This window comes from Onychostoma macrolepis, chromosome 09, assembly GCF_012432095.1.
Source record: "Onychostoma macrolepis isolate SWU-2019 chromosome 09, ASM1243209v1, whole genome shotgun sequence".
In the NCBI taxonomy this organism is placed as follows: Eukaryota; Metazoa; Chordata; class Actinopteri; order Cypriniformes; family Cyprinidae; genus Onychostoma; species Onychostoma macrolepis.
The window spans coordinates 4,335,065-4,362,930 of NC_081163.1; the positions used below are offsets into that span (position 1 = coordinate 4,335,065).

At 34.6% G+C, this 27,866-nt stretch overlaps 2 protein-coding genes across 2 annotated transcripts in view; one reads left to right on the forward strand and one right to left on the reverse strand.

Moving 5' to 3' along the window:
- Window positions 1-8,865, forward strand: part of galnt3 (UDP-N-acetyl-alpha-D-galactosamine:polypeptide N-acetylgalactosaminyltransferase 3 (GalNAc-T3)) — a 23,514-nt gene extending 14,649 nt beyond the window's left edge. Inside the window, exons 9-12 of the mRNA XM_058787229.1 lie at window positions 2,223-2,354; window positions 2,542-2,643; window positions 3,611-3,763; window positions 4,727-8,865. Of these exons, the coding sequence (XP_058643212.1) occupies window positions 2,223-2,354; window positions 2,542-2,643; window positions 3,611-3,763; window positions 4,727-4,840 (501 nt within the window). The 3' untranslated portion in view covers window positions 4,841-8,865. The remainder of the gene's footprint in view (window positions 1-2,222; window positions 2,355-2,541; window positions 2,644-3,610; window positions 3,764-4,726) is intronic.
- Window positions 8,863-27,866, reverse strand: part of csrnp3 (cysteine-serine-rich nuclear protein 3) — a 52,113-nt gene continuing 33,109 nt past the window's right edge. Inside the window, 5 exon segments of the mRNA XM_058787228.1 lie at window positions 8,863-13,807; window positions 13,810-13,990; window positions 15,105-15,401; window positions 15,483-15,742; window positions 19,159-19,376. Coding sequence (XP_058643211.1) covers window positions 12,876-13,807; window positions 13,810-13,990; window positions 15,105-15,401; window positions 15,483-15,742; window positions 19,159-19,376 — 1,888 coding nt within the window. The 3' untranslated portion in view covers window positions 8,863-12,875.

Below are 27,866 nucleotides of genomic sequence, written 5' to 3' on the forward strand. Positions count from 1 at the left end.
GATGCTGGCTTTTGAACTGAATGCTGATAACACGCTGGAAGGTCTCCCTCCTCTTTAGCCCGGAGGACATGGCGTCCGTGATTTCCAACAAGAATGTCAAATTTGGACTTGTCTGACCATACAGTAGAATGCTTTTCCACTTTGAAACAGTCCATTTTAAATGAGCCTTGGCCCACAGGACATGACGGTGCTTCTGGACCATGTTCACATATGGCTTCCTTTTTGCATGACAGAGCTTTAGTTGGCATCTGCAGATGGCATGGCGGATTGTGTTTACCGACTGTGGTTTCTGGAAGTATTCCTGGGCCCATTTAGTAATATCAATGACTGAATCATGCCGATGAGTGATGCAGTGTCGTCTGAGGGCCCGAAGACTACGGGCATCAAACAAAGGTCTTCGGCCTTGTCCCTTACGCACAGAAATTTCTCCAGTTTCTCTGAAACTTTTGTTGATGTTATGCACTGTAGATGATGAGATTTGCAAAGCCTTTGCAATTTGACATTGAGGAACATTGTTTTTAAAGTATTCCACAATCTTTTTACGCACTCTTTCACTGATTGGAGAGCCTCTGCCCATCTTTACTTCTGAGAGACTCTGCCTCTTTAAGACATCCCTTTTATGTTACAGACCTGATGTCAATTAATTTAATTAGTTGCTAGATGTTCTCCCAGCTGAATCTTTTCAAAATGTCTTGCTTTTTCAGTTCTTTGTTGCCCCCCGCCAACTTTTTTGAGACCTGTAGCAGGCATCAAATTTGAAATGAGCTCATTTAGTGGATAAAAGTATAAAATTTCTCAGTTTAAACATTTGTTATGTTATCTATGTTCTATTGTGAATAAAATAGTCTCGTGATTTGAAAGTCTTTTAGTTTTCATTTTATTCAAATTTAAAAAACGTCCCAACATTTCTGGAATTTGGGTTGTAAATATATTGTTTTAAAAACATTTTACATGTAAATTGTTGTTTATTATTATTATTAATGTATATTTATCAAATGTATATGGCAAAAGGATAATGAACAAAATAATAATAATAATAAAACAAAGTATATATTTAAAAAATGGTTTTAAATAAATAAATACATGAAATTACGTTTTATTTGTTTATAAAATACATTATTAAATTTAAATGAATTTAATTATTTAATGTATTTATTATTTATCATTAGTGTTTTTAAATAAATTTTAAAATAAATCCTTATATTGAGATAGTTTACTATGTATTTTATTATATTTATGTATTTTATTAATACTTTTTATTTTATTTACATAAATAATTAAATTGACCAAATACACAAGTTACACAAATTGGTGTTTACCTGCAATTGGTTTATATAAATAAAATTATTTAAATAAATTAGACAATTAAATATTTAAATAAAGCTGTACACTGAGATAATTTAATTTATTTCTTTCATATATTTTAATTTTTTATATTTTATTCTTTCTTTTATTTACAAAAATAATTAAACTGCCTGTATTAATTAAACTGGAATTTGCCTGTATTTGTTTTTAAGTAAATACAATTATTTAAATTATTTAAAAAGCCTTTCACTGAGATAATTTAATTTATATAATTCATGTTTTATTATATACATTTTTTTATTTTATTGACATAAGTCATTAAAAATGCCATCCTGCAGTTGTTACACACACTTTTTTTAAATAAATAAAATGTAATTAAAATGAACTAAAGTCTTGCACTGAGATAATTTAATTAATTAAATGATTTGTTTTATATATTTTTTATTTTATTTACATAATTAAAAACTGCCACCCTATAGTTTTGTTATGCAAATTGGTTTTTCCTGCATTTGTTTTAAAATAAATTTAAGTATTTTAACTAACTAAATATACTGAGATAGTTTATTTGATTGATTTATTTTATGTTTTATTATATTTTTCATTTTATTTACATGAATAATTAATACTGCCACCCTACAGTTGTGATATACAAAGTGGTTTCGCCTGCACTTGTTGTTATGGCATTGTGGAGTTAAGAGTTAAGAGACTTGAGGCCTTTTGCCAGCTTTCATCGTGCTGGTCTTCTGCGACCTAAACCACAGAAATCCCTTAACATTCTCAATGTGTAGCCAAGACCTGCTGCTGGTTCATAAGCGTAGACAGACAGCTTTAAAGTGGAGCCTCAGACAGCCTGTGGGCAGCTTTAATATGAGATTCAAAGGCAGTTTCTATAATGAAGCTACCGTCTCTCTCCACAGCACTCTTTTGGAGACGTCTCCAGGCGTGTAGATCTCCGGGACAAGCTCCAGTGTAAGAGCTTTTCCTGGTATTTGAAGAACGTCTATCCAGAGGTCTTCATGCCCGATCTCAACCCGCTGCAGTTTGGCGCGGTGAGTGTGTACAGTGGCTGGGATGTCCCTGTATTTCTCTGGTGTTTTGTCTGGCCGCTGCGGTTTCCCACTGTGCATCGGATCTCGGAGAAAGCCGTTCTGTAAAACCTTGTTTTAACAGCTTTCATGTTACGACACCACAATCCGTTCCATTTCCTCCTTCAGCCCTCCTTCTTTCTCCCTCCAGATAAAGAACGTGGGGAAGGAGGCCTGCTTGGACGCGGGAGAGAGTAATGAGGGAGGGAAACCTCTCATTATGTACCCCTGCCACGGGATGGGAGGAAACCAGGTAATTAGAGCAGGAACAGATTGTCCTGTGAATGAATCGATGGAATTGATAAAATGACATTTAAACCACTCTCGTTTTTAAACTGTTTTGGTACAAATAAATAATAATAATTTAAATTAAGTGAAGGTGATCACTTTAATAATTTAAAAACATAAATAATTTAAATTTAAATCAGATGTAGGTGCTTTTGAAGTACTTATTTTATTTTATTTTCTATTTTATTTTATTTTCCTTAAAGGAACAGTAAAAAAATAAATAAAAATAGTCCATACAATTTATGCACTCTATTAATTGATGATAATTATTTTAATCAGATGAAGGTGCTTTTGAGGTACTTATTTAATTTTATATTATTTTATTTTCATTAAAGGAACAAAAATAGTCCATACAATTGCTTTTGATGTTTTATTTATTTATTGGTTACAGTATCAGCAAAAATATAAAAAATAGTCCATATAATTCATAAAAATATCAGTTTATTTAATATTGTGTAGTAATTTAAATCAGGAGAAATTGATTTTATTTTATTTATTATTAGAAATTTCTAATTTATTATTAGAAATTACTTTTATTTTATTTGTTAAAGTAAATAATAGTCAATACAATTGCTTTGTTTGCATGTATGTATGTTTGTATTTATTTATTTTCCCTTACAGGAACAGTAAAACAGTCTATACAGTTGAAGCACTATGTTATATAACATATTTGTTATAATCAGGTGAATTGATTTGATTTAATTTTATTTGCAATTTTTTGCAAATCCTTTTCAAAGCTTGCTGTTTTTTGAACACAAGCACGAATGATATTTGAATGATATTCAATTTCTAGGTGCATCACAAATATCATTTTAATTCGTTCCCTTGATATGTTTTCCAGAAGCTCTCAGGAGTTTCCAGGAAAACATCTTTATCCGTTTAATGAAGTGTTTTCTCGTGGTGAAGGTCATTTCTCTCCTCTGCTCGTACAGTATTTCGAGTACTCAACCCATCACGAGATCAGGCACAACATTCAGAAGGAGCTCTGTTTGCACGGGACGGATGGAGTCATCAAATTAGAGGAGTGCCAGTATAAAGGTCACAACACCATCACAGGACCTCAGCAGAGATGGGAGCTCAGAGAGGTAGAACGCTGGAGCTCTCGCTTTCTCTGTTCTTCACAAGCCTCTGATCTTTAGACTCAACTCCAAAACAGCCCGAGGCCATACTGTGTTCCTCAGCTCACCCTTCTCTAAAGCCAACATTGTCTTTAGAGACTTGTCATCTCCTGTTGTGCTTGTTAATGCTCGTTTTTATCAAAACTCAAACACTGATTTGCAATATGTCTGGCTTTGTTGCAAAAACTAGTGAGCCTCCTTGCTGTTTGGTGTTTACATAGACAGCTGCTTTCTAAGGGAGCATCCAAACCATCATGTGACCTTAAAAGTGATAGATTTGGAGCAGCAATGATGCAAAAGTCTAGCAAGCACAATCAAATATTGAGTAAAATACACACCAATCGATATATATATAATTCAGTAAGTTTTTTTATGTTTTTAACAGTCTCTTGTGCTCATCAAGGCTGCATTTATATTGTTTACATAAAAACAGTAATATTGTGAAATATTATTATAAATTAAAATAGCTGTTTTCTATTTGAATAGATTTTAAAATGTAATTTATTCCTGATGCAAAGCTGAATTTTCAGCATCATTACAAAGTCTTCAGTGTCACATGATCTTTCAAAAAAAAAAAAGAATTGTTGTTTGGAAAAAGTAAGTTAAATTAATGAAATATTGAAGTCATTTTCTGCTCTGAAATTCTTGTGTGCCAAAATTTGGCCTTTTGGAATAAACCTCGGCACACACCTGTAATGCCTTAAAATGCAGCCTACATAGGCAGCTCTCCTGTGTAACGTCAAACCTAAACTTTCTGAGCAGACTAAACCAAAGTATACATTCAAGAACAAAGAAAACGAGAGAAAAGAGCTTGGTTTAAGTGTATGGCTGTCCATCTAATGCTGATTTAAGCCTGCGAATGTTTGGTTTTGTGATTTGGCTGGACTGCAGTACTGATAGATCCTGCTGTTATTTTATTCCCTTTTGCAGGATCAGCTGTTCTATAACAAGGGCTCAAAACAGTGCCTGACCGCTCGACATGAGAACCCCGCTCTAGTGCCCTGCAATCCAGCTGACAAGTACCAGCTCTGGGTCTTCACATGAACTGCGGGAGCTATGACACACACACATACACACACACACACACACACACACAAACACACACTCTCAGGGTCCAAAACTTAACTTCTTGCCACAGCTGCCAATGAATTCAGGAAAATTTACATGCCAAAATGATTTCTTACTGGCCGTGAAACTGTAGTTTACAGTATTGTTTCTAAAAAATACATTTTTATTCACATGACAATTAATTACAGAGCAGATTTTGACAAACAGTGCAATTAATTTGCTCTGTCCCAAATTCTACAAAGACAGTTGCCTTCTTGGGGAGCATCCTGATGGTCATGGAACCTCAGAAGTAAGTGACCGATTTGTAACGCTCTACACATGCAGAGACTTAATAGGGTGCAACAGTGCATGTCCACGTTTTCAGTATCCTTCATTCTAGAAGTGTTTTTTCCCATACATTTTTCAATTTTTCAGATTTTAAACAGTCTACGAGGTGAATCACAACATTACAAACTTAGATTTGTACTAAAAAAGTTTAGAAATCAGACAAAAAGACTGTGTACTTTGACACAAATTTCTTGTCACAGTTCTCTGATTGGTGGAGATTTCTCTGCAGAATCATGGGTAATGTAGTTTTTCACCAGGAATTTCACTTAAAAAAAAAAAAGGTTTAAATAATGCAGGCTGATTGCTTCAGCAAAAGCATATGAGCATAAAAGCATAAGATATTGTTAACAATTAATATCCCTACACTCTTAAAAATAAAGGTTCCAAAAGGGCGTTTTTGCAGTGATGCCATAGAACAACAGTTTTTGGTTCCCAAAAGAACCTTTCAGTGAACAGTTCCTAAAAGAACCATTTTGAAGAATATTTTCAAAATCTAAAGAACCTTTTTCGACAATATTTTTTTTAATGCTTTTGAAAGGTTCCTTGGATGTTGAAGGTTCTTCATAGATCCATTAATGCCAATAAAGAACCTTTATTTTTAAGAGTGTACATGAATGATATTTTTACTCTCGTAACCATCTGTTGCACTGTACAGGTTGTTCAATAGAGTTTGTGTTTAGCATGTTGCTATGTTAACATACTCATGAGTCTTTTCAATTAGATTTGAGTTTTTTTTTTTTATCTGATTCATTTGGTATTGGCTGTTTTATAAGTATATTTGGGAATTCCTTAAAAATATTAAAACAAAGATGCCAAAATTTTAATGTGGAGTGCCAAAAGTAAATGTCGCAGTATATCTAGCTATATTATATTAAAATGTATAAAAATTTTAAGTAAACAAAAATGTAAATGTATGTATTTTATCAAATTCACTTATATTGTTTTCTATTCCAATGCAAAAATAAAACAAACCACAACAAAAAATATATATAAATAAGAAATGAAGATATGCTTCAGTTGCATGTTTTTTTTTTTTCTCCACCTATTTTTTAAATATGTTTTGTATCATCCTCTGTGGGCATTTTTGTATTAAAAGAATTGGAAACGTGACCACAACCATCAAATTCCCATCCTTATTTATAATTAACATTTATCTTAACACATTCACCATCTTAGATGGACTTTTTTCACAGAGCTTCTTGCAGTGCATAATGGGATTTCCTTCTTTTTCAGCAGATGCTTTTTATAATTTATGATCAGATAAACATACAATCAGTCTCACAATCACAGTTAAACTGAGTAATATTGCAGATCTTTATAAAGTCAGACAAACCATGTGTTATTTACTTGCCAAAGCAAATTTGATGTCTGATGCATTGCAAGTATTAATTTTGGACCCTGAACACACACACACACACACACACACACACACACACACACAGACAAATACCGGACAGAGTCTTTAATTTATTTTTGTATGTGGAGAATATTGCTGCTGGAGAGTTGGAATATCTATGGGACCAAAAACGGAGCACAAACAGACATATTCCTGTCTATAGGGGCCAAGGCACGTGCAGTGATGTGAAGTTTTATTTTCTCTCTCTCTGTCTTTCTCTCCATTATGTCTGAAAGACTACAGGACTTGTGTCCTCACGCAGTGACTTTTCTTATTTTTCTACTGGATGAGTTCAACCACAGTGATGCTGAGTATCAGTTGCATCCTCTGAATGAACTGCAGATTGTGATCTTCAAAAATTCTTCAAATAATATAATGCATTAGCAGATTTTACAGCACCAAAGACTTCCTGAAAGTATTTGCTTCATATTCACTTTTCACAAAGCGAGTTTCTTTTCTTTTTTTCTTTAAATGCAGCAAAACAAAGTTCTGAGTCATTCCTGTTCTGCAGCATATTTCTGCTCTGTACTATTAGTGAAAAACCTATACAGTTGTCACCAAGTTAAACAATATTTTGAAGAAAACACGTTTTGTTTGAAACTTTAGAACAGAAAATGGAATATTATCAGTTTTTTATTTTAGAAGTGTAGCAACGTGATAATTACATTCACTAAAACTAAAATAGTAAAATGAATGTTCATGTAAAAGAAAATGTATTTTATATATAAAATTAAATTTGAATACAGTAAAATAAGACATGGAGACATGAAAATGTGTTGCATAGCAGGAATGATGCTGATTACAGGTCAAATATTGAAATATTTAATTTCTGTGGGATGGTTTTATGTTTTTAACCATTTAAACCCTTTTTTGTTTTATTTGACCAAATTTCAATATTTTGTGTTTTATTAGATGTTACTTTTGTATATTTTGACATGCTGTTGAGTTCTATAAGACTGAAGGCAGTGAATGACAGAGACTGGCAGTAGAGGGCGCTGTTATACAAGAATACACCGAATGAACTGCAAAGCATCAGGCTAGAAACCTTTTTTTTTTTTCTTTTTTTTTTTTAAATTGCAGCAGGTGATTTCATCAATCAGAAGATTCACAAATTTAGTTTATAAACCACCGTTCAATAATAATGCCATGAAGTGATGTAGATTATAGAATATATTTTGTAACGACAACAAAAAAGGATTACATTTTTGTAAGATTGTTTCTGAATTACAGAAAAGAAACTAAGCGTTCCTATTAAAGATGGAGAAATGTAATGCTTTAGATGCTTTTATTATTAGGCTACTGTCTCTCTGTCTGTCTGTCTGTCTGAACTCTTCAAGGGTTTGTCAAGCCAACACCTGATTTTTTTTTCCATTTAGAGATTTATGATGCAACAAGAAGCACTTTAACAAAGAGAATTTTTATTCAATACATACCGTTTAAGGAACGCACAATAAATACACATTATAATAGATCATTCATAAGAAATACTGAAAACAGAACGAGAACTGCGATTCTAACTGGTAACATGATATGACGACTCCTGTCTGCTGCCAGTTCATCCGGTCCCGCTCTAGTACAGGCTTCAATGACATTACATCTGTACACGTGTCTTTCACATCCCATAATGCATCAAAGACTGAGGTCTGTTGTACCAGCACTGTGTGTGTAAGTCAAGAGGTGAATTAAAGATAAATCTGGACCAATGTCCGGACATTAAATCCTAGAAGGCAAAACACAGAGTGAATTTGCTTTTGTAGAATCTGAAACGAAGGCATACACTTTTAAGTAAACCATTGGTTACTTAAGCCAAGGCAGTGATCCAATGCTGCTGCCCAGATTACCATCGCAACATTCTGTATTTTCAGTCATTTGAAAACACATCTTCTCTCTCTATTTGTTTTATCTTTAAAGGCGAAGTATGTAATTTCTGCACTGGTGGTAGCCATGAGTGTTTTTCAGGATGTTCTGGGTGGATGCTCAAAATGATGAAATTGTTCAATATTATGACAAGTCTTAAATATGACTTTAAAAGTAAAAAGTGACAAAATTCTGAGGTATAAAGTCATAATTGTGACAAAATTTGAAATTATGAGTCATATACAAAAACATTTAAATTATGACAAAAACAATTATGACGACATCAAAGTCGAAAGTCAGAATTATGAGATTAAGTCCAACACTGTAAAAAGTGAAAGTTGACTTAACTTAAAAAATTTAGGAAACCCGTTGCCTTAAAATGATTAAGTGCATAATAATTACAAAAAAAAAGTTAAGTGAACTTGACAATTCAAATAACTTATTTTTTTAATTATCATTTACTTAAGGCAACGGGTTTCCTCAATTTTTTTAAGTTAAGTCAACATCACTTTTTACAGTGAAATTATTACATCCAAAGACAAATTGTGAGTTACACAGTTGGAATTTGGCGATTAAAAAGTCATAATTATCACAAAAAGTTGAAATTGTCAGCAATTATGATGTCAACAGGGGAAAGTGACAAAAAGTCAAAATTATGACTTCTAGTCATAATTACGACTATATTATAATTTTGACTGTCATCATTTTGGTTATTTTTTATCATATTAATTTATGAGTTAGTATGTCGTAATTTGGACTTTATCTCATATTTATGACTTAGTATGTCATAATTATGACTTTTAGTCATAATTTAAAGTTCAAAATTATGACAATTTATATCATAATTGTGAAATGTACGCTTATATTATGTGCCGAAAATGAGTTTCCATAGGGAAAGGTAATCGCACAAGCAAAGCATTTTGAGGTATATTTCATGTTTGTAGCATTAAGACTTGTTTAATGTGTGAGGTTAAAGGTCTTGCTTATGGTTCTGCATGTTAAAGCTGGGATACAAGTTTTAAACGACACACTTCACCTTTAAGGATCTGGTTATTTCATTACCGCCCCACGAGGTTACGCTACAATGTTGATGACATAAAAGGCATTTGATTGTCCTTTCTTGAGCTTATTGAGGGACATTCTCCATTGGACAATGACTCTCTCTATCATCAAGAGGATAAACAAACTGACAGATGCATCATAAGGTTTGTGCGTTAAAAAAACAGCTTTATCTCAACTCGTCAGTGCTTTAAGGTAATATGTCACACAAAAATGATTATTCTGTGATTATTTAAACACCCTCGTGTCATTTTTCATAAAAATTCTCTTTTTTTAGGGGACAAAATAACAGCATACGAGTTCGGAATGACCTGGATGAGGGTGAGTACATAATGACAGAATGGTCATTTTTGAGTGAACTTTCCCTTTAACATGGGAGGAAATCTGATGTGAAATGAATTCACTCCTTTCAATGAACATTAGCTTTCATGTGTGGCATTATCACACTGTAAACTATTGCACTTAACAAATTACTCTTCAGAATGATTTATTCAGTCAAAGCTGATTTTTAAATTAAATAACCGTGACAAGAATTACTCTCTTTTTTCCTCTCAAAATCTTAAGCTAAGTTATTGAGAGAATATTTTCACATCATGCCATAAAATATTTAGCACTATAAATTGAGAAAAATCACCTTCCTGGCCTCCATCCATTCAATACCTTCAGTTATGCAATAAATGTAAAGTATTACCTTGTACAAACCTAATGAGAGTTCATTTGTGTTCTAGACTTCGTAATTTAAACACTTTTAAAAATCATCTTCGCCTGACAGAAACGGAATGCTTCGTTCGCAGTAACTTGATGCATTTCAAAGTGCATTTTATCAGAAATCCCTGTATAATCCCAAAGATAATTTAAGACTTTAGTATCTCAGAGTTTCATAAAACAAAGTTTTTGATCATTTTCATTACGGTAATCTGGTTTAAAAAGTTAAATCTGTTATCTAACTACCTTCTGTCAACTATTTGCCATTTTAAACAAATGCAGATAGATATGATATATATTTTTTGTTAGTGTCATGGAAAAAACATCCTTCATGTCTCCACTAAAAACATGGAGATGTTATAAAACATCATTTAGGGCTGTGTTCGGAATAGCGTGCTAACATACTACTGTATATACTGCATGTGTATTTACCGCAAACCATACTGTATCTAAAAATGCAGTGCACTTCACAAAAGTAATATGAGGGACAGTTTTGTTTTTCTTAAACACAAATGTTTCATATGACTATATATAAAAAATATGTGTACTAACTTTTTCCATTTTTATTATTATTTTAAAATAGTCGCTAGTATATTATGAAAGCTTGTTTCTGCCACAAGATAATACAAAATAAAAGGTAATTCTGACATTATATCTCGCAATTCAGTTTTTTTTTTTTTTTTGTCTCAGAATTCCGAGAAAAATTTAAAAAACTGCAAGATATAAACTCAGGATTGCAAGATGTAAACTTGCAAAGAACTGTGAGATATAAACTCGCAATTGCGAGAAAAGTCAGAATTGAATATAAAAGCCACAATTCCCTTTTTTATTTTGTGGAAGAAAAAGGTCCTGGGATTCGAACTTGGGACGGCCATAGCGCAACAGCGCTGTATGTTGACGCACTGCCCACAAGGCTATCAACACTGACATATATCTCACAATTCTGAGAAAAAAAGTCATAATTGTGAGATAACTTCCAAATTACAAGAAAAAAAGAGTTGAAATAAAAATTGCAATTACATTTTTTTTGATCCTGTGGTGTAAACAAGCTTCCATAGTATACATATAATATACTACACAGTAAGTAGTAAGCAAGTGTTCCATTCCGAACACAGCCATAGTCATGGCACGGTACCAGATAGCCCCGCCCCCTTTAGTGCTCAGGTAACAATTGGTTGCGGTTCTGTATAATATCAGCCAATGGAAAAGTGCAATTATGTTGAGGAAATGTATCGTGTTCACAACTTAAATATCATGGTTTTGGTTTTGTAAGCAAAGGCAAATGAACAGCACATATTTTTAGAGCCGTTTTCATGCTTTCACCAACTCTTTAAAGCATGAAGTATGTGTACGAAAACGCAACAGTATTATTTTCTCTTTTACAGTACATCGAACTCTTACAAAACCATAAACCAGCGATGAAAGCTAAAAAACATGCTTTTATCAAACATTTAGATATACACTTACTTCAGAACACTAACAGCAACAATTTTTTTTTTGTTTGTTTGTTTTCTTTTTTGCACCACTGACACAGATAGCTACATAGAAAAGTTCTATCCACATTTCTGCTCAAAACTAGAACTTTTGAAATTACAAGAAACATTGCACGAGCCTAAGGCCAGCAATAGACTTTATGCCAGTACGTAAACGCTTGGCCAACGTTTTGCAAGCATTATTGTTTCGTTCACCCAAAAATTAAGATTCTGTCTTTTGTTCACCCTCATGTCTTTCCAAACTTCCTTTCTTCTGCAGAACATACAAGAAGTTAGTGTGAACAACGTTGGACTCCAAGCAATATTGGACCCCATTTACCTTCATTTTATGGACAAAAAACACATTTTTTATTATTTTTTTTAAATATCTTCTTTTGCGCTCCAAAACAGGTTTGGAATGACATAAGGGTGAGTAAATCATGACAGTGTTTCATTTTTAGGTAGACTGTCCCTTTAAGTTCTTGCTCTAGTGGTAATAAACCTCAAGGGGGCACTAAAATACCAACTAACGTCTGTTTATTTAAAAACAATGGGTCTCATTTATCACTAAGCACTTGTACGCATGAATTTGTGCTTGAAATCTGTGTACGAATGTTTCATGAACAAATCAAGAACTTTCGTACTAAAATTTAATGCAAATTTATGAAAAAAATTGGAGCAACTGAAACCACATGCATGAAAAAAATCAAATACCGGTGGCATTATAATCATGTTCAGATTAAATGAACCACCTTTCTCCCCGTTAAAAAGCGATAAATGGCTGTAAAAGAAAATGTTGTGCAAAAAATACCCTTATATGGAAATGGCTTAGGTGTGTTTTATGCAAATTACTAAAGTCAGTTGAGGGTGAGAACGCACATAGACACGTAGGCATTTCGTAAGTTCTCCTGTATGTACAAATGCAAAATATTCCACACAATTATTAGTGAATAAGACCCATTGCGTTATTGAAATCAAGCTTGCGTAGCTAGAAGCGTTTGCGTTAACGTACTTGCGTAGAGTGTTTCCAACCTAAAGCTTATACGCTCTGATTTTGCAGTTTAAATCGTTTTTGTTCTTTGCAAAGTTCAGTAAAAATACATATTTTTGGATCCGCCAAACGTTAAACAGGAAAACGAAACGTTGATGTGCAGAATCGAAGGCTGCTTTTATACTCTCGTGCCGCTCTCTGAATCTAAACCGGAGTGGGCTCAGCGAAAGCGTCCAGTAAAGTAGGTCCTTTCGTGTTGTCCGCTAGCGAAACTTCGGGCAGATTGTGAGACAACTCCTTTGGCTGTTCAGCTACGTAACAGGTCCCGTTGGCGTTATAACTCGTATCCTGTGTATTGTTGTTCAGATAATTTTGGAATTCCATCTGGCTCAGCTCTCCTGATTGGCCGAGGAAGGTCCCTTTGGATTGGACACTTTTATCCGGCTCTGAGGCGCAACAGCCAATCACGGCCAAGTGGTGATTGGCGTATGGTTGCTCGGGCTGCTGGGAGTAGTCCGTGTATTGGTCAGCGGTCACATTGTAAGGACCCTGAGACATGACCCTACTGGAGTCATTAACCCTGTCTTGATAAGACGCCGTGTCCCCTACGTAGGGCTCACTAGATTGGTTGGCAGAGGCTAAAAGTGTGGGCGGAGTAACGTTTTCCATTTGGTAGTACTCCGCAGTGGAGTTGATGAAGTAGGAGTTGCCATTAGTTTGGTTGTCGGACGCGACCGTATTCTCAGAGTAACACATCACGGAAGGGGGCGGAGCCACTTCGCTATTGGCCAATCCCGTGTCAAACTCCTCCGTCTTGACTTCATCCTCATTGTCGTCTTCTTCCTCAGAGTCGCTGTTCGCTAAACTCTGCGTGCTGGAATCGGATAGACTGCACAGACTGCTGCTCTCGTCCTCGTCGTCTTCGTTCTCGTCGTCTTCGTCATCTTCATCCTCTTCCTCATCTTCCTCATCCTCATCGTCTTCTTCCTCCTCCTCCTCCTCCAAGGTGTCGTCCATGTCATCGCCGGCCTGCAGATGCATGATGGTGGTCTGCGGGACTGTATCTGGGATTGCGTATTCCAGCGCATGCTGGCCTGTCGCCAGCGGGCTGCAGTGACCGTTCGGGTCGCCGTGAAACCGTTTCCGGTCGGTGCGACGATGCCGGAATTCTGCTGCTGCTCGCGGCTCTTCTCGAGTTCCAGCTTCATGATGGTGTGCAGGAAGTGAGTCCGAACTCGGATGGGGTTAAACTCGATCCTGCCGGCCGCGTTGCTGCAGCCCTCTTTTGTGCAGCCACACGGGAACGACATACGGTCAACCTGTGGACATCCAATAACACTTGAGCACAGGCCAGTTAAGGATGGGTTGAATTACACACAGCAGGAATGGTCTAAATAAAGCTCCTCGCTCTTCTGAAGGCCTGATGCACTGAGTAAAATTTAACCAGCTGATCGGTTCTATCAGGGCATACCTCCATTAAACTTTATCTCTGGACATCTTAATCATTTATGCTTGTTAGTCTGCTACGTTAAATTTCTTCGACAGGGTTTGTTTTACTACAGTACAGCGAAGGAGGGCTCTCTTGAGGGATGCAAACCAGCTCCTGATGTGGTTCTAGCAACAGTCTTATACAACGTGTCACAAACATGTTGGGGTCATAGTTCACCTCAAAAAAAAAAAAAAAAAAGGCTCAATAAAGACTTTTTATGACCATTAAAATCCGTTTTGGATTATATTCATGACAATTAAGCACATTTTAACACATAATTTTCATTAGCGTCATGCGATATTTATTTATTTATTACCATAAATTATATAATATAAATACAAATAAATTCATGGATTAAAGAAAAAAAAAAAACCATTAAAAAAAAAAAAAAAAAAAAAGCTAATATAAAAATAATATAATATAGAATATTTACATTGTAAAATATTTATACATCATGGTCATTTGTTGTACTGTATTTAATTCATACTGTTTAAAAATGTATTTTAAAATACTGTAAAAATACATTATTTTTAGAATTTGAATAATCACTGACAGCAAGTAAAATATTGGTACGGTAATAAAAATTTGGGGGCTAAATAATAATACAATAAAAAAAATTATAAAACATTACAATATTTTAAATAAAAACATTATCTGAATATTAATAGTAAATATAAAAATATTTACATTATAAAAATGACATTTTTTTAATGGTGATAAAAAATAATTTTAGCATGCTTTTACCTAAAAGTAATACACATACTTATTAAATTTATCATCATTATTGTTTTTTTTAAGGTGAAAAGTGACCCAGGTATATTTTTGTGAGACCAAACTGAATATTTATTTATTAAAATATGAATTATTATATAAATAATTAACTCCAGAATTCCTCTGCAATGATCCCATGTTTTGTATGTTATGTGTGTGTGTGCTGATCATACCTGACACTTGATGCCAGCGAGGCTGCATGTGCAGGTCTCCGGGTCACAGAAGAGTCTGCAGTCGCAGCCACAGTCTTCCCTGGACACCCTGATGGCCCGTAGCTCATGTTTCTCCTCCACATCGATCTTCTTGACGCCGGATGAGCGCAGCAGAGCGCGCCGCTTCTTAGTGGTCAGTGGCTGAAGGAAAAAGTACTCATCCACCTCTGTGTTATCAATATCCAGGTCATCATCAGAGATGTCGTCCAGCGTGAGAGCATTGGCCTCCTCGGACTCCACAGAGCCGTTCTTCGTCAACTGAGGACAATACAGAAGGTGGAATATTAAAGACATTTTTGCACAGCAATATATGCGTAAACAAAAGAACCGTTTGCTTACCCTTAGCCGAATAGAGTTGAGTTTCTCCTCTTTCAGGTGATCTCGGAGCATGTCTCTGTGGATTCTCTCCTGCTCCATGGCGAACTCTCCCAGTGTATACTGCCGCACGCAGCTGTGTCTACTGGACATGCCCAGTGTACTGCCACCCTGACTGGGCACGCTGGTGAATCCCTGCCTCCGGCTAAAGTAATACACGGTCACCTTCTCAAAGTGCACCCTCCTCGTCCTCATCCGCTTCTCCCGCTTCAGTATTGAGGACGCTAGAAAGACATTAAAGGTAAATAAAATTACAGTTTGGTTATTCAATTTGAAGGACACTGATATGCATCTTTCCGGTAACAGTGCAGTATTCGTGGACTGGGAAATAGGGCTAAGTGATGCATTAAATATTTACAGTATATTTGATTTTATTGACTATATAAAAGTACTGGTATTGTGAATTTCACAATGATTAATTTATATTAAATGTATGCATTTGGTAGATGCTTTTATCCAAAGTAACTTTTCATTCATGGTTTACATTATCAGTTCATGCATTCCCTGGGAACTGAACCCATGACCTTTAAGCTAGAATAATGCATATTCAGTATATAGCGGCTTTGAATTTAAACTAATTTATTCAAAATCATTCTGATTTAACAATTAATTTGCATTGCCTCTGCATGGCATTTTACTTGCTTTAAAATGTGTGTAAAAAAGATCAGTCAGAAACATTCCTGATTATTTTTAAAAGAAGTGTCTTATGTTGCCCAAGGCTTTACATATTTGGTAAAAATGCATTAAAAACAGTAATATTGTGAAATATTATTACAATTTAAAATAATTAGATTCTATGTGAATATTTTTTATTTTAAATGTAATTTATTCCTGTGATCAAAGCTGCATTTTCAGCATTATTACTCCAGTCTTCAGTGTCCGTCAGAAATCATTCTGATATGCTGATTTGCTGCTCAGGAAACATTTCTGATTATTATCAATGTTGAAAATAGTTGTGCTGCTTCATATTTTTGTGGAAATCTTGATACTTTTTTCAGGATTGTAAAAAACAGCATTTATTTGAAATGGAAATCTTTTGTTAGTGTTTACTTATTAAAATATATTCTTTGCAAGCTATGTCACGCAGCTGTATTAGTAAGCCATCCTCCTCAGTGCGCCTCAAGTGGCTCTTTCAGTTCTGTGCACGCCACCGGCTCCTATTGTTTGGCTATTTAAAGGGGGATGGTAAATATACCCTGTATAAATATCCCCAGTTTTGGCCTCCACAAGAGTGGAGTTTCCCTGATACTCTCTCCCACAGCTCCCTTCATGTCTGACACAAACAGGACAAATAAGAACCATCTGCTGCTGCCGGTCCCCCGCCCAGAACCACCAGCAGAATACATTACACACACACACATGAATGTGTGCACTGCGCTTAACCCAGTCTGACTCAGGAACTCCAGCAGAACTCAAACACAGCCATTCACTGCAAACAGAGCTTTCTAAGTACAGGGGCTCAGGGTTGAAGAAGAATGTATCTTGTTTAAAAGTCTTTTTTTCTTTGGACATGTACATGAAAAAGTGAATCTCAAAAGTGATATTTACATTTATAATGTTATAAAATATATTTCAAATAAATGTTTTTTATAACTTTATATTCATCCTATATAATATTATATAGAAAAAAGGTTTTCAGAAAAATATGAAGCAGCATATTTTCAACATTGATGATAATCAGAAATGTATCTCGAGCTGCAAATCAGCATATTAGAATGATTTCTGAAGGATCATGTGACACTATTCGAATAGAAAACAGCTATTTTGAATTTTACTATTATTTCACAATATATTCTTGTTTTTACTGTTTGTTTTTTTTTCTTTACTCAAATAAATGCAGCCTTAAAGGGATAGTTCATCAAAAAATGAAAATTTTATATTTATCTGTTCACCCCCAGGGCATCCAAGATGTAGGTGACTTTGTTCCTTCAGTAGAATACAAATGAAGATTTTTAACTCAAACTGTTGCAGTCTGTCAGGGTTTAATTTGGATTTGTCTGTGCATGTTTTTTTTTACTCTCAAAGATTTGGTGCCCATCGACTGGCATTATATGACTGACAGACTGCAACGGTTTGAGTTAAAAATCTTCGTTTGTGTTCTACTGAAGAAACAAAGTCACCTACACCTTGGATGCCCTGGGGATAAGCAGATAAACATCATTTTTGGGTGAACTATCTCTTTAATGAGCATAAGAGACTTCTTTCAAAATCATTTAAAAAAATCTTACCGATCTCAAACCTTTGAATGGGTTGCAATATCATGTGCATACCTAGGTATATGAATATGGCAATCATTATCATACCATGTGTAATGCCCTCAGATGCACCACAGGGTTCGAATCTAACAGTCACTGGCTATTCGTAATGCTTACTTTGATGAAAATAGTTCCAAGAATCCAGCTCAGCAGGTTGATCTGAATGTTAGTAATTTACGATTATGAGCTACATTTCACATCTTAATGTAGACGTAACCTCTCTCTGAAGCTGCTGAAAGAGCAGCGCTTTCTAAAGGAGGAAACAGACGTCCTCTGGGACTCGCTGCACCGTGGGTCATCCGCAGACATCTGGTGCACATAAACTCCTAATTATTTTTAATGACGGAATCAAAGTGAATGAGCATCACAAAAGAGAGGTGATGGAGAACTGAGAGCTGAAGAGCGTCAGGAATGAGGAAACTGCCCTCCTAAATCCACCTCTCGCTTTATTGGGCGTTAATTAATCTGTTTATTTTAGAAGTTGCTGACAAAAAAGCTTCCCAAATACTGCATCTTTCTAGAAATGATGACTGATGCTTTTCAGGTGAACTGCTCTTCAGCTTATCATGAAGTCAAATGCCGGCTCATGCGCACTTCAGCTTCTGAATGGTTAGCGGCATGAGGCCAGATGTTTTACGTTTATTGCGATGATGGATATTTTCTCAAGCCCCCTTCAGACAAGCGTGATGACGATCAATATCAAATCTCAGTGATGAATTTTCCTTTCAAAGGGCCATTTTCTATTTTCTGCTACCAATTTCGAGCTAGCGTTTTCCCTGGGGACATTCTCTGGGAAACAGTATTTCCCATCTTCTTTCTCATATACCCACAATTCAGTGTTTTAAAGGAATGACACAACAATTTTGTGCCAGTTGTCATTAGTTTTAAAGGAACAGTTTACCAAAAAGTAAAAATGTTTACTTTCATATTATGTTTGTTTCATATGTGGAATGGAGTGTTGGAATGTTTCCTTTTGTGTATAACAGAAAAAAATAAAACTTGGGACTATATGAGAGTAAGTAAATAATGACAAAATTACACATTTTTAGGTAAACTACTATTTAAACATCAGATTTTTCTGAGCCCAATGGCAGATATTTGTTCAAGTTTTAATTCTAAACTCACTTTTTTTGATCAATTAAACAAGACTTTTTATTTTATGTCATGTTGTGTCTTATTTTATGTAATTTTAGCGATTTACATTTATAGACCATATTTATGCATTGTGTTCCATTGAATTTTTCTTCAAAAGGTCTTAAAAAAGTCTTCCATTTACCTTCATCGATCCTGCTATTCTTTCATTTAAATACTTGATCTGTAATAATGCTGAATTGTCACAGCTTTTTGAGTATTTCACCTCTCAAAGCGTTTGATATGCGTCTCACCTGTCCGCTGCAGTGCGTGTGTTGATGATGAGGATGATGCTGATGCTGATGAAGAATGGCTGAAGTGCGAGGCTGACGGGTTGACGCTGTCGCTGCTGTCTCCGCTCTCAGTGCTGGATATCTCTTCCTCCTCAGACTCCCTCAATGAGGAGCAGGGTGAAGCCCCCTCCACCTCCTCAAACTTCCTCTTCAGAATTCCACTCATGGCTGCCGGCAGGCTGCACCAGACAAAATCCCATTCATTTTTTAACATTTCAATGACGTATTGTGTTATTCCAGTGATAAGTGCATTAGGATTATACATGTTTCAGTCAGTGTGATTTCAACTACATTTCCAGAAAATTGTATTTACTAATAATCCTGTAAAGAGATCCACCAATCAGAGTCACTGTTACTATGACATTACACATCCATATGTGACTTTACACTTTCATAAACCATGCAAATGATGTAATCATTAGGATATTAAGTAATGATCATGTTCCATGAAGATATTTTGTAAATTTCCTACCGTAATCAAAACTTAAGTTTTTGATTAGTAATATGCATTGCTAAGAACTTCACTTGGACGCTTCATTTTCTCAGTATTTAGATTTTTTTTGCACCCTCAGATATTCAAGTAGTTGTATCTAGACCAAATATTGTCCTATCCTAACAAACCATACATCAGTGCAAAGTTTATTTATTCAGCTTTCAGATAATGTATAAATCTCAATTTTAAAAAAAAATTGACCCTTGTGACTGGTATTGTGGTCCAGGGTCACACACACACACACACACACACATATATATTTATATCAAATATAAAATTCAAAAATAAGTCAAATTTCTGACTGTAATCCCTCATTTGCTATGCTACAGTAGGACGATTCCCACATGAAAGACTTTTTGGTGTTTTCAAACACTTTTTGCTTCAAATAAAACTCTATAATGTAATTGATATCAGAGCTGGTTTGAGATCCCTATGAAAAAAAATAAATAGGGAAAATATACTTCCAGAACCCAGGCCACTGAAGAAGTGGTCAGCCGTTGTTGTTCTATATCAAGCTTATGTTTGCTGCGATCCTCAAAGCACTCAATTAGTGATAAGCGTTAGAGCACACATCCTCCTCTCCTTTCCTGTCCTCCTCCTCGCTGCCATTGATCACCAGGCCTCACAGGACCCCAGATGGAAGCAGAGAGAGAGAAAAAAACAACAACTACTAATTGAATTCTACCTCAACCTTCCAGGAAGTCCATTTTGTCTGTGTTTGATTGAGTGTCTTCAGGAAAGAAAACAAACGGGAAATTTGAGATGAGTTTTCAGAGTTGCGCTCATAAAGCGGCTACCTCAGCTTCAGGAATTTATTAATCAAAGTACAAGGACACAGCATGACTGAAAATAACATGAAATCAGACTCAAAGGCTCAATGCCGCTCTGAAAGAAATGTTCGATAGACTGTTGAAAAAAAGAAGTGAAATCTTCAGAACAGAATAAAAAATAAATAAATCTCTTGTTTTTACAATGAAGTGGAGAAAATGAAAAGTGCTGTATAAAAATACTGCCCAATGCCAGTTTACCCCAATAGGATTTTGACTCCCAGGGTTGCCGGTTGGTGGAAAACACAGTGTATTGTAGCCATGGAAGCCAGCAAACGAACTAGGTCAGAAATCGCAGATTCTACCCGCAGATTCTCAAAAAGTCTTGGCATCCAACTAAAAAGCTCTATGGGCAGAGAAATATTAAAACACAGATAAATCTACTCATCAACTTCCAGTACAAGACTCATCGTTCGCCAAAGAATTGCAGATACGGTGCTATGATTGGTCAGTTCACCTGTCAATCAAACTCCCTGTGGAGGGTCAGAATTGTACTCATTCCATTTGCTTGTCCTCAATCTGGCAACCCGTTGTGAGCGTCGAGTCTGAGGATGAGGGACAGGAGAAACAACTCTCTCCAATATTTTGAATTTGGACTGCAGTACCCATTTAAACCTCTAGCTGCCAATCTTAAATACTGCACAGAAACAGCCGAGAATCTAGCATAGCAATGTACTGAAAATATTCAGAATACCTAGCAACCACTCAGAACATTATAGCAACCACATAGCAATTCCCCGTCAACCATCCACAGCATGGTGAGTTTTGCACAGGTAAGCACCACTTTCATTGTCTTTTTATAAAATGTGAAAATCTAGTTTTCTGCTCTTGCGTGTAATAAACCTGTTCCTGTTGTGTTAAACCTGTTGGATTGGACAGATTTCACACAGATTCCCTAAACCTGCAGCAGCAGCAGCACATCCTGTGACAGTATCTTTTCCCTCCCGTCTCCTGCTTATTTCTGTAGCTAGAAATGAGCCAGCGATGAGAAGAGTGAAAAAAGAGAGACACACACACACAACAGAGAAAGCAGTGCGCCAGAGTCTGGAGAGAGAGAGAGAGAGAGAGAGAGAGAGAGAGGAAGGCTGGCTGGCAGCCTCATTACTGAAGGAGGGAATGTGTTGTTTCACACTGCAAGCCTCACAGAGCAATCGGATAAGTACTGAAGCCCAGCAGATCTGCTGATCAACTGCGATTTTGGAGGTAGGGGAACAATAAAATCTGATGGTGATTACATGATGCCCCCTCCTCAAAAAAATAAATAAAATAAAAGTTAAAAAAATATATATATAATAAACATAACAGCTACATATTGTTAAAATTAGAAACACCGAAACTGACACAATGAAAATGAAAATAACATTTTATTATTTTATAACCAAATAATTCATTTTACATTACATTCATAAATCACATTTACTTGATAATCAACACTCAGATAAAAACAGAGATGCATATACACATTTAATTTGCATGTAAAGCCGTTTTATATCTACTTTTTAATGATATAATTACCCTACATTTCTAGTCTAGTTGGTTGCTGAAATATAAACATTTAAACGTTGACGATAATAAACATGCTTTCATGACACATTTATTCAAACATACATTAGAAATGAAAGACAACTGGTTAAAAATATAATGAATATGTAATATAGTGCACATATTTTACAAAATGCTGCTCTCTGGAGTTATATTTTCTACAGTTTATAGTTTATGGACATTGAAGAGCTTTCCTGAGGTAGTCAATATTGACCATTTAAAGACTTTTGGCCCTATCTGCCTTCCAGATTTACAAGCTGTGTTGTTGACTAGGGCTGGGTTTTGACACAAATTTCACGATTCGATTCGATTTTCATTCACAAGCTTGCGATTCGATTCGATTCAATATCGATTATTTTGGATATATATCAGGTACAGTACATGCCAAATTTTCAAGGAAAAAAAATCTCTCAACTAATGCTGTAAAATATACATGAGAGTCAGTTGGTACTACATTACTATAATATTGAAGGTTAAAATTGACTGATTTGTTAAAATTACACTTAATGAAGTTTTTAAAATAATAAAGTTATAATTACATATTAATATTTCCAATTTGTTTAAAAAAATTAAATAAACAATGGCGGCTGTCATAAAAACTTGGATTTATTCAAACATAAATATTGAAGAACAGTAAAATTTATAATGAATATGTTATATGGTGCATATATTTAGCAAAATGCACCTCTCTACAGTTTATTTTCTATCTGACTAATGAGTTTATGGTCACCGAATATGTTTTTTTCTGAGGTAAATGTGATGTTAAGTGACATTGTTTACAAGCCATTATATTGACGTCTTTGCATGGCTGAAACACTGATTGAGCGATTACTTGAGACAGGATACGGGTTGTAAAGTTGTACTCTTTCTTTTAACTTACCTTCAGATGTTCAGTCATGTTTATTTCATGCTGAAACTGGTATTAATGTGGAGGAGATGATCAGTTCACGTACGCCTCGCGCTGCTGCGTATGTTGAACTGAGGTGCTAAAGTGATCTCTCGCTCCACATTAAACAGCGCCAAAACAGCATTTATTGTTTGAATACTGCAATACAATGGACAGAATTTGAAATCTGAGACTTTGTTTCATATTAAACATACCAAAGCACAATGCTTATTGTGATTTATTGGGTGGGAAGTGCACGTCAACGTTCCGTCCATTAACTGAAAACTGGCTAGAATAATCGATTCTTGGGATTTAAGAATCGATATCGCTCCGTAAAAATGAAAATCGATTAATATCGAGATATCGATATTTTTAACTCAGCCCTATTATTGACGTCTTTCTGCGGTAGAAACACTGATTACACGAGGCATGAAACATTTCAGTAAGTTATTCATTTTCTCATTATCATACCTTTTGATGTTCATACATGTTTATTTCTTGTTTTAACTAGTAATATAGAGGAAGCGATGATCGGTTGGTTCACTTGACACTTGAATTTAGGCAAATACAGCAATCTGTCGCGACATTTTAAAGAGCGCCAAAACTACATTCATTGTTTGAATATCGTGATAAAATTTGAAAGTTCAGACTTTGTTTCATATCAAAATTCAAATCAAAATGCAAAGTTTAATGTGAATATTGGATGGTAAGGGCATTACACGTTGAGTGAAAATTATTTTTAAATATAGAGAAATTTTAAAAAAGGCTGTGTTTAATTGATCAAAAATACAGCAAAAACAGTAATATATATGTAACTATTCTATATTTCAGCAGCCATTACCCCAGCTAACAAAATATTTCTAAGAACGTTGTAACACTTTCTGAATGTTCAAAACATTCACCTTTTTAAATGTTTTAACCTAAAATGCTACATCTTAAATGTTTTTTTTTTTTTAATTGAACGTTTCATTAATTTGCAAATATTATGGGATTGTTACTTTTGAAAGTTCTCATTCTGAACGTTCTGAAACAAATATTAACATTCAAAAAACACAGATGAACATCCAAATAAAATGTTTCAGCAATAGAATGTTTCATGAACTATGTATAAATGGTTTTGTGTGTAACATTTTGAGAACATTATTTAAGACCAGATAACTGAACAAACATTCTATTAACATTACTGGAACTGGAACTTTTTAAAAAACCTTAAATGAAACATGCATATGAATACCTTTCATGTTCGTAACCTTGCCAGAATGTTCTGAGAACATTTCTAGTTAGCTCGGACTCCAGTCTCCAGTGTCACACGATCCTTCAGAAATCATTCTAATATGCTGATTTGCTGCTCAGGAAACATTTCTTATTATTATCAATGATAAAAACAGTTGTGCTGCTAAATGTTTTTGCGGAAACTGTAATACTTTTTACAGGATTATTTGATGAAAAACAAAACTAAACGAGAGATGTTGGATTGAATCATTTTTAGCTTTGGTTAACATGATATATGACATATGACTAAAATGCATTCATAAAATACATGGCATCAAAGGATTCTGCAGCAGAATGGAATCTCGCATGACACCGGAACATTGTATCTGCTCGTTCCGGCCCAGTTGAACCCCTGGGCAAGACCAGCCTCGCCCTGCAGGCTGTATGGGTCTCAGCTGAGACCTATTGTTTCTGTGTGTGTGTGTGTGTGTGTGTGTGTGTGTGTGTGTGTGTGTATGTGTGTGGTGAACACAGCAGCTGGAGAGCCTCCAAACCACAGCAGTGCTGCGGAATGTGTCTCCCTCTCCCTCCCATAAGGACAGAACAAGGCTCTGTTCTCCACAGACAAACTCAAAGCACCTACTCTCAACCTCTGGAGCAACTTAATCCACAGAAAACTGTACTACAGTATGCACTACAAGCTAAGGACACTAGGTTACCTTTAAGGCAGCATCCCAGTAGTTGTCTTGAATCTACTGATTCCAACAGGCAAATGTAAACTACCCACCAGGGTAGTTTACATTTACATTTATGCATTTTGGATCAGACACTTTTATCCAAACCAACTTATAGTGCATTCAAACAACGTACACATTTGATCAAACTCATGACCCTGGTGTTAAAAGAAAAAAAAAAAAGAAATAAAAAGAAAAAAGAAAAAGAAAAAAAAAAACATTATTTATAAATAAAATAAACATTTCATTAAATTAAGATAATTATTAAAATAAAATAATCATATACTATATATAGATCATAAACTATATATATATATATAACTTGATGTACTAAAGTAACTAAAACTGCAATAAAGTTTAACAAAACATAAACAAACACACTACAAAATTAGTAAAACTTTAAAATGTAAAATATAAAAAATAATGCATATTATTAACAAAAAACTATAACAGTATCTCAATGATGAATTCTTTTAAAGAAGAAAGACTGAAATAGTATTTTCTTGTAAAACCTACTCCAATAATCTTTGTTTTATTTACAACTTCAAAAAAGAATTATTTAAAGTGTGGATAAGGGTTTTAAAGTAACCATCTAGACTGATTTCTATTTGTATATCGGGTGCTGCTTTTGAATTAACTGAAGTTATTGATCGGTGCACAACTGTAGAGAGAAATGCAAGTTCGACTATTGCTCAAGAAAACCTTAAACCAACATATTGAACTTTGCTGCATAACATAGTGAGTACCGTTTGTGATTCCGACATGATACCTGAAATTACTGTGTAATTATGTTTTTAATTCAATTAGATTTAGCCATCTTGTCTGGTTGATGTTAAAACAGAAGAAAAAGAGTTTTTGAGATGAATAAGTATGCTAACTGTTATCTATTTTTCCATTACAGACTTTCCAAGCTTTCATGGACTGCATGAAGAAACATCGTTCCTGAAAGCAACAAAAATTCCCTTGATCTAAGCCCCAGATCTGTTTGAATCCCGCTGATCCCGCAGCAGTCCGGCGAGATGCGGGAGGTTCGCAATAATTGGAAATGGCTTCTCTAGTTTTGGAGACACAATGTAAGTCAATTTTCTCGTAATCATCATAATTAGTTCCCCTTGTTGAAAATCCATTCGCATTTTCCGTCCTCAGCGGATGCCGCGCTGCTCTGCGATACCCAAAGCGGTTGCCATGGAGATGCTAATACACTCGCACAAATAGTGAATTTCACATTTGAGAGTCATTTTGCTTTTTTTCATTTGTGGGGCATCTACCACACACACACACATCCAAGATTCAAAAATAAACGCTTATGAAATGGTGCATCTGTAATCAGAGGGAATTCACTGGTGAAATGACTGTGAAAAAGAACCATTTAGGAATACGTGTTTGCACTTACGCTGCAAAATTTCATGACATTATTATTGTATTTTCTCACAGCAGATGCGACTTGCAGCTTTAAAGCGGTCGATGTTGAAGATCTTGCGCTCGTGACCGAGACTACAGCCAGAGGAGCAACTTTTCCCATTTCTTGACACAATGAATCGGCATGACATCTCCGGCTAACTCGAGGTAACAAGAGCTGACTGCTGTACTAGTTATTTCTCCTCTACATCTCTAGCTCTCGCTTTTTCTCTCTCTCTCTCTCTCCCTTTGTCTTCTCTTAGCTGCTGTAGTTTTCCACAGCACACTTGCAGCATGTTACAAGTGAAAATCCTGCAGCAAAAGCCAGCAGAGACAAAAACCAGCCACTCCCCGGAGGAGCTCTGTACAATACGGACATACACATGTACAAATGCACATGGACTTCAGCCTTGTCAATGCAGCACTGACAACCTACAGCGATCAATACTTCTTGGCAGCTGATGCTGAGCTGTATGAGGAGACCTATAGTGGGCTGGGCAGGATGACCACAGTCTTATATCACGATATGACAAATGTTATATCACAGTAACTGCATATAAGAATATAGTTATTTTTTCTTCAAATTCAACAGAAAAGGATTATTTATGTATTAATGCAATCCTCTGGTAATACATTAATTAATTTATTTAAAAAAAGAAGGTTTATATATTAATACAGTAATGTGGTAATATTAAATTAAATTAAATAAAAAAGGTTTTTATATTAATACAATACAATATTTAATTAATATGTAAAATAAAAGTGTGTACATTAATACAATCATGTGACATTTTCTATTTTGGAATAATCCATATTTGTTATATTTAATTAATCTATATAAAAGGTTTAAATATTAATATAATCATGTGGAAATGCATATTTTGGGATAATCTATATTTAACAAATTATTAAAAAAAAAAAAGGTTTATATTTTAATACAATAATGTAGTAATATTTATTACATTTAAACTAAAATAAAGATTTTTATATTAATGCAGTCATGTATTGATACATATTTTTGCATAATTTATATTTAGTATATTTAATTAATCTGTAAAATAAAGATTTATATATTAATACAATCATGTGGTATTATCTATTTTGGAATAATCCATATTTATTATATTTAATTAATCTATATAAAAGGTTTCTTGTGGAAATGGATATTTTGGGATAATTTATATTTAATATATTTGTTTTATCTATAAAACAAAAAAGGTTTAAATCTTATTACAATCATGTGTTAATACCTGTTTTGGGATAATATATATTTAATCTGTAAAAAATGTATATTAAAACAACTATGTGATAATATATTTTAGGATAATCTATATTTAAGATATTTCATTATTTATTTTATTTTTTTTAAGTTTATTTAGTAAGACAGTCATGTGGTAATACCTATTCTAGGATAATCTATATTTAATTTAATCTATAAAAAACATTTATATATTAACAGTCATATGGAAATACATATTTTGGGATAATCTATATCTATATATTTCATTTTACAAATGAAAGGTGCTTCATTTCAACATTTCAATTGATAATTTTCCCTTTTTATTTGGAACTTGATG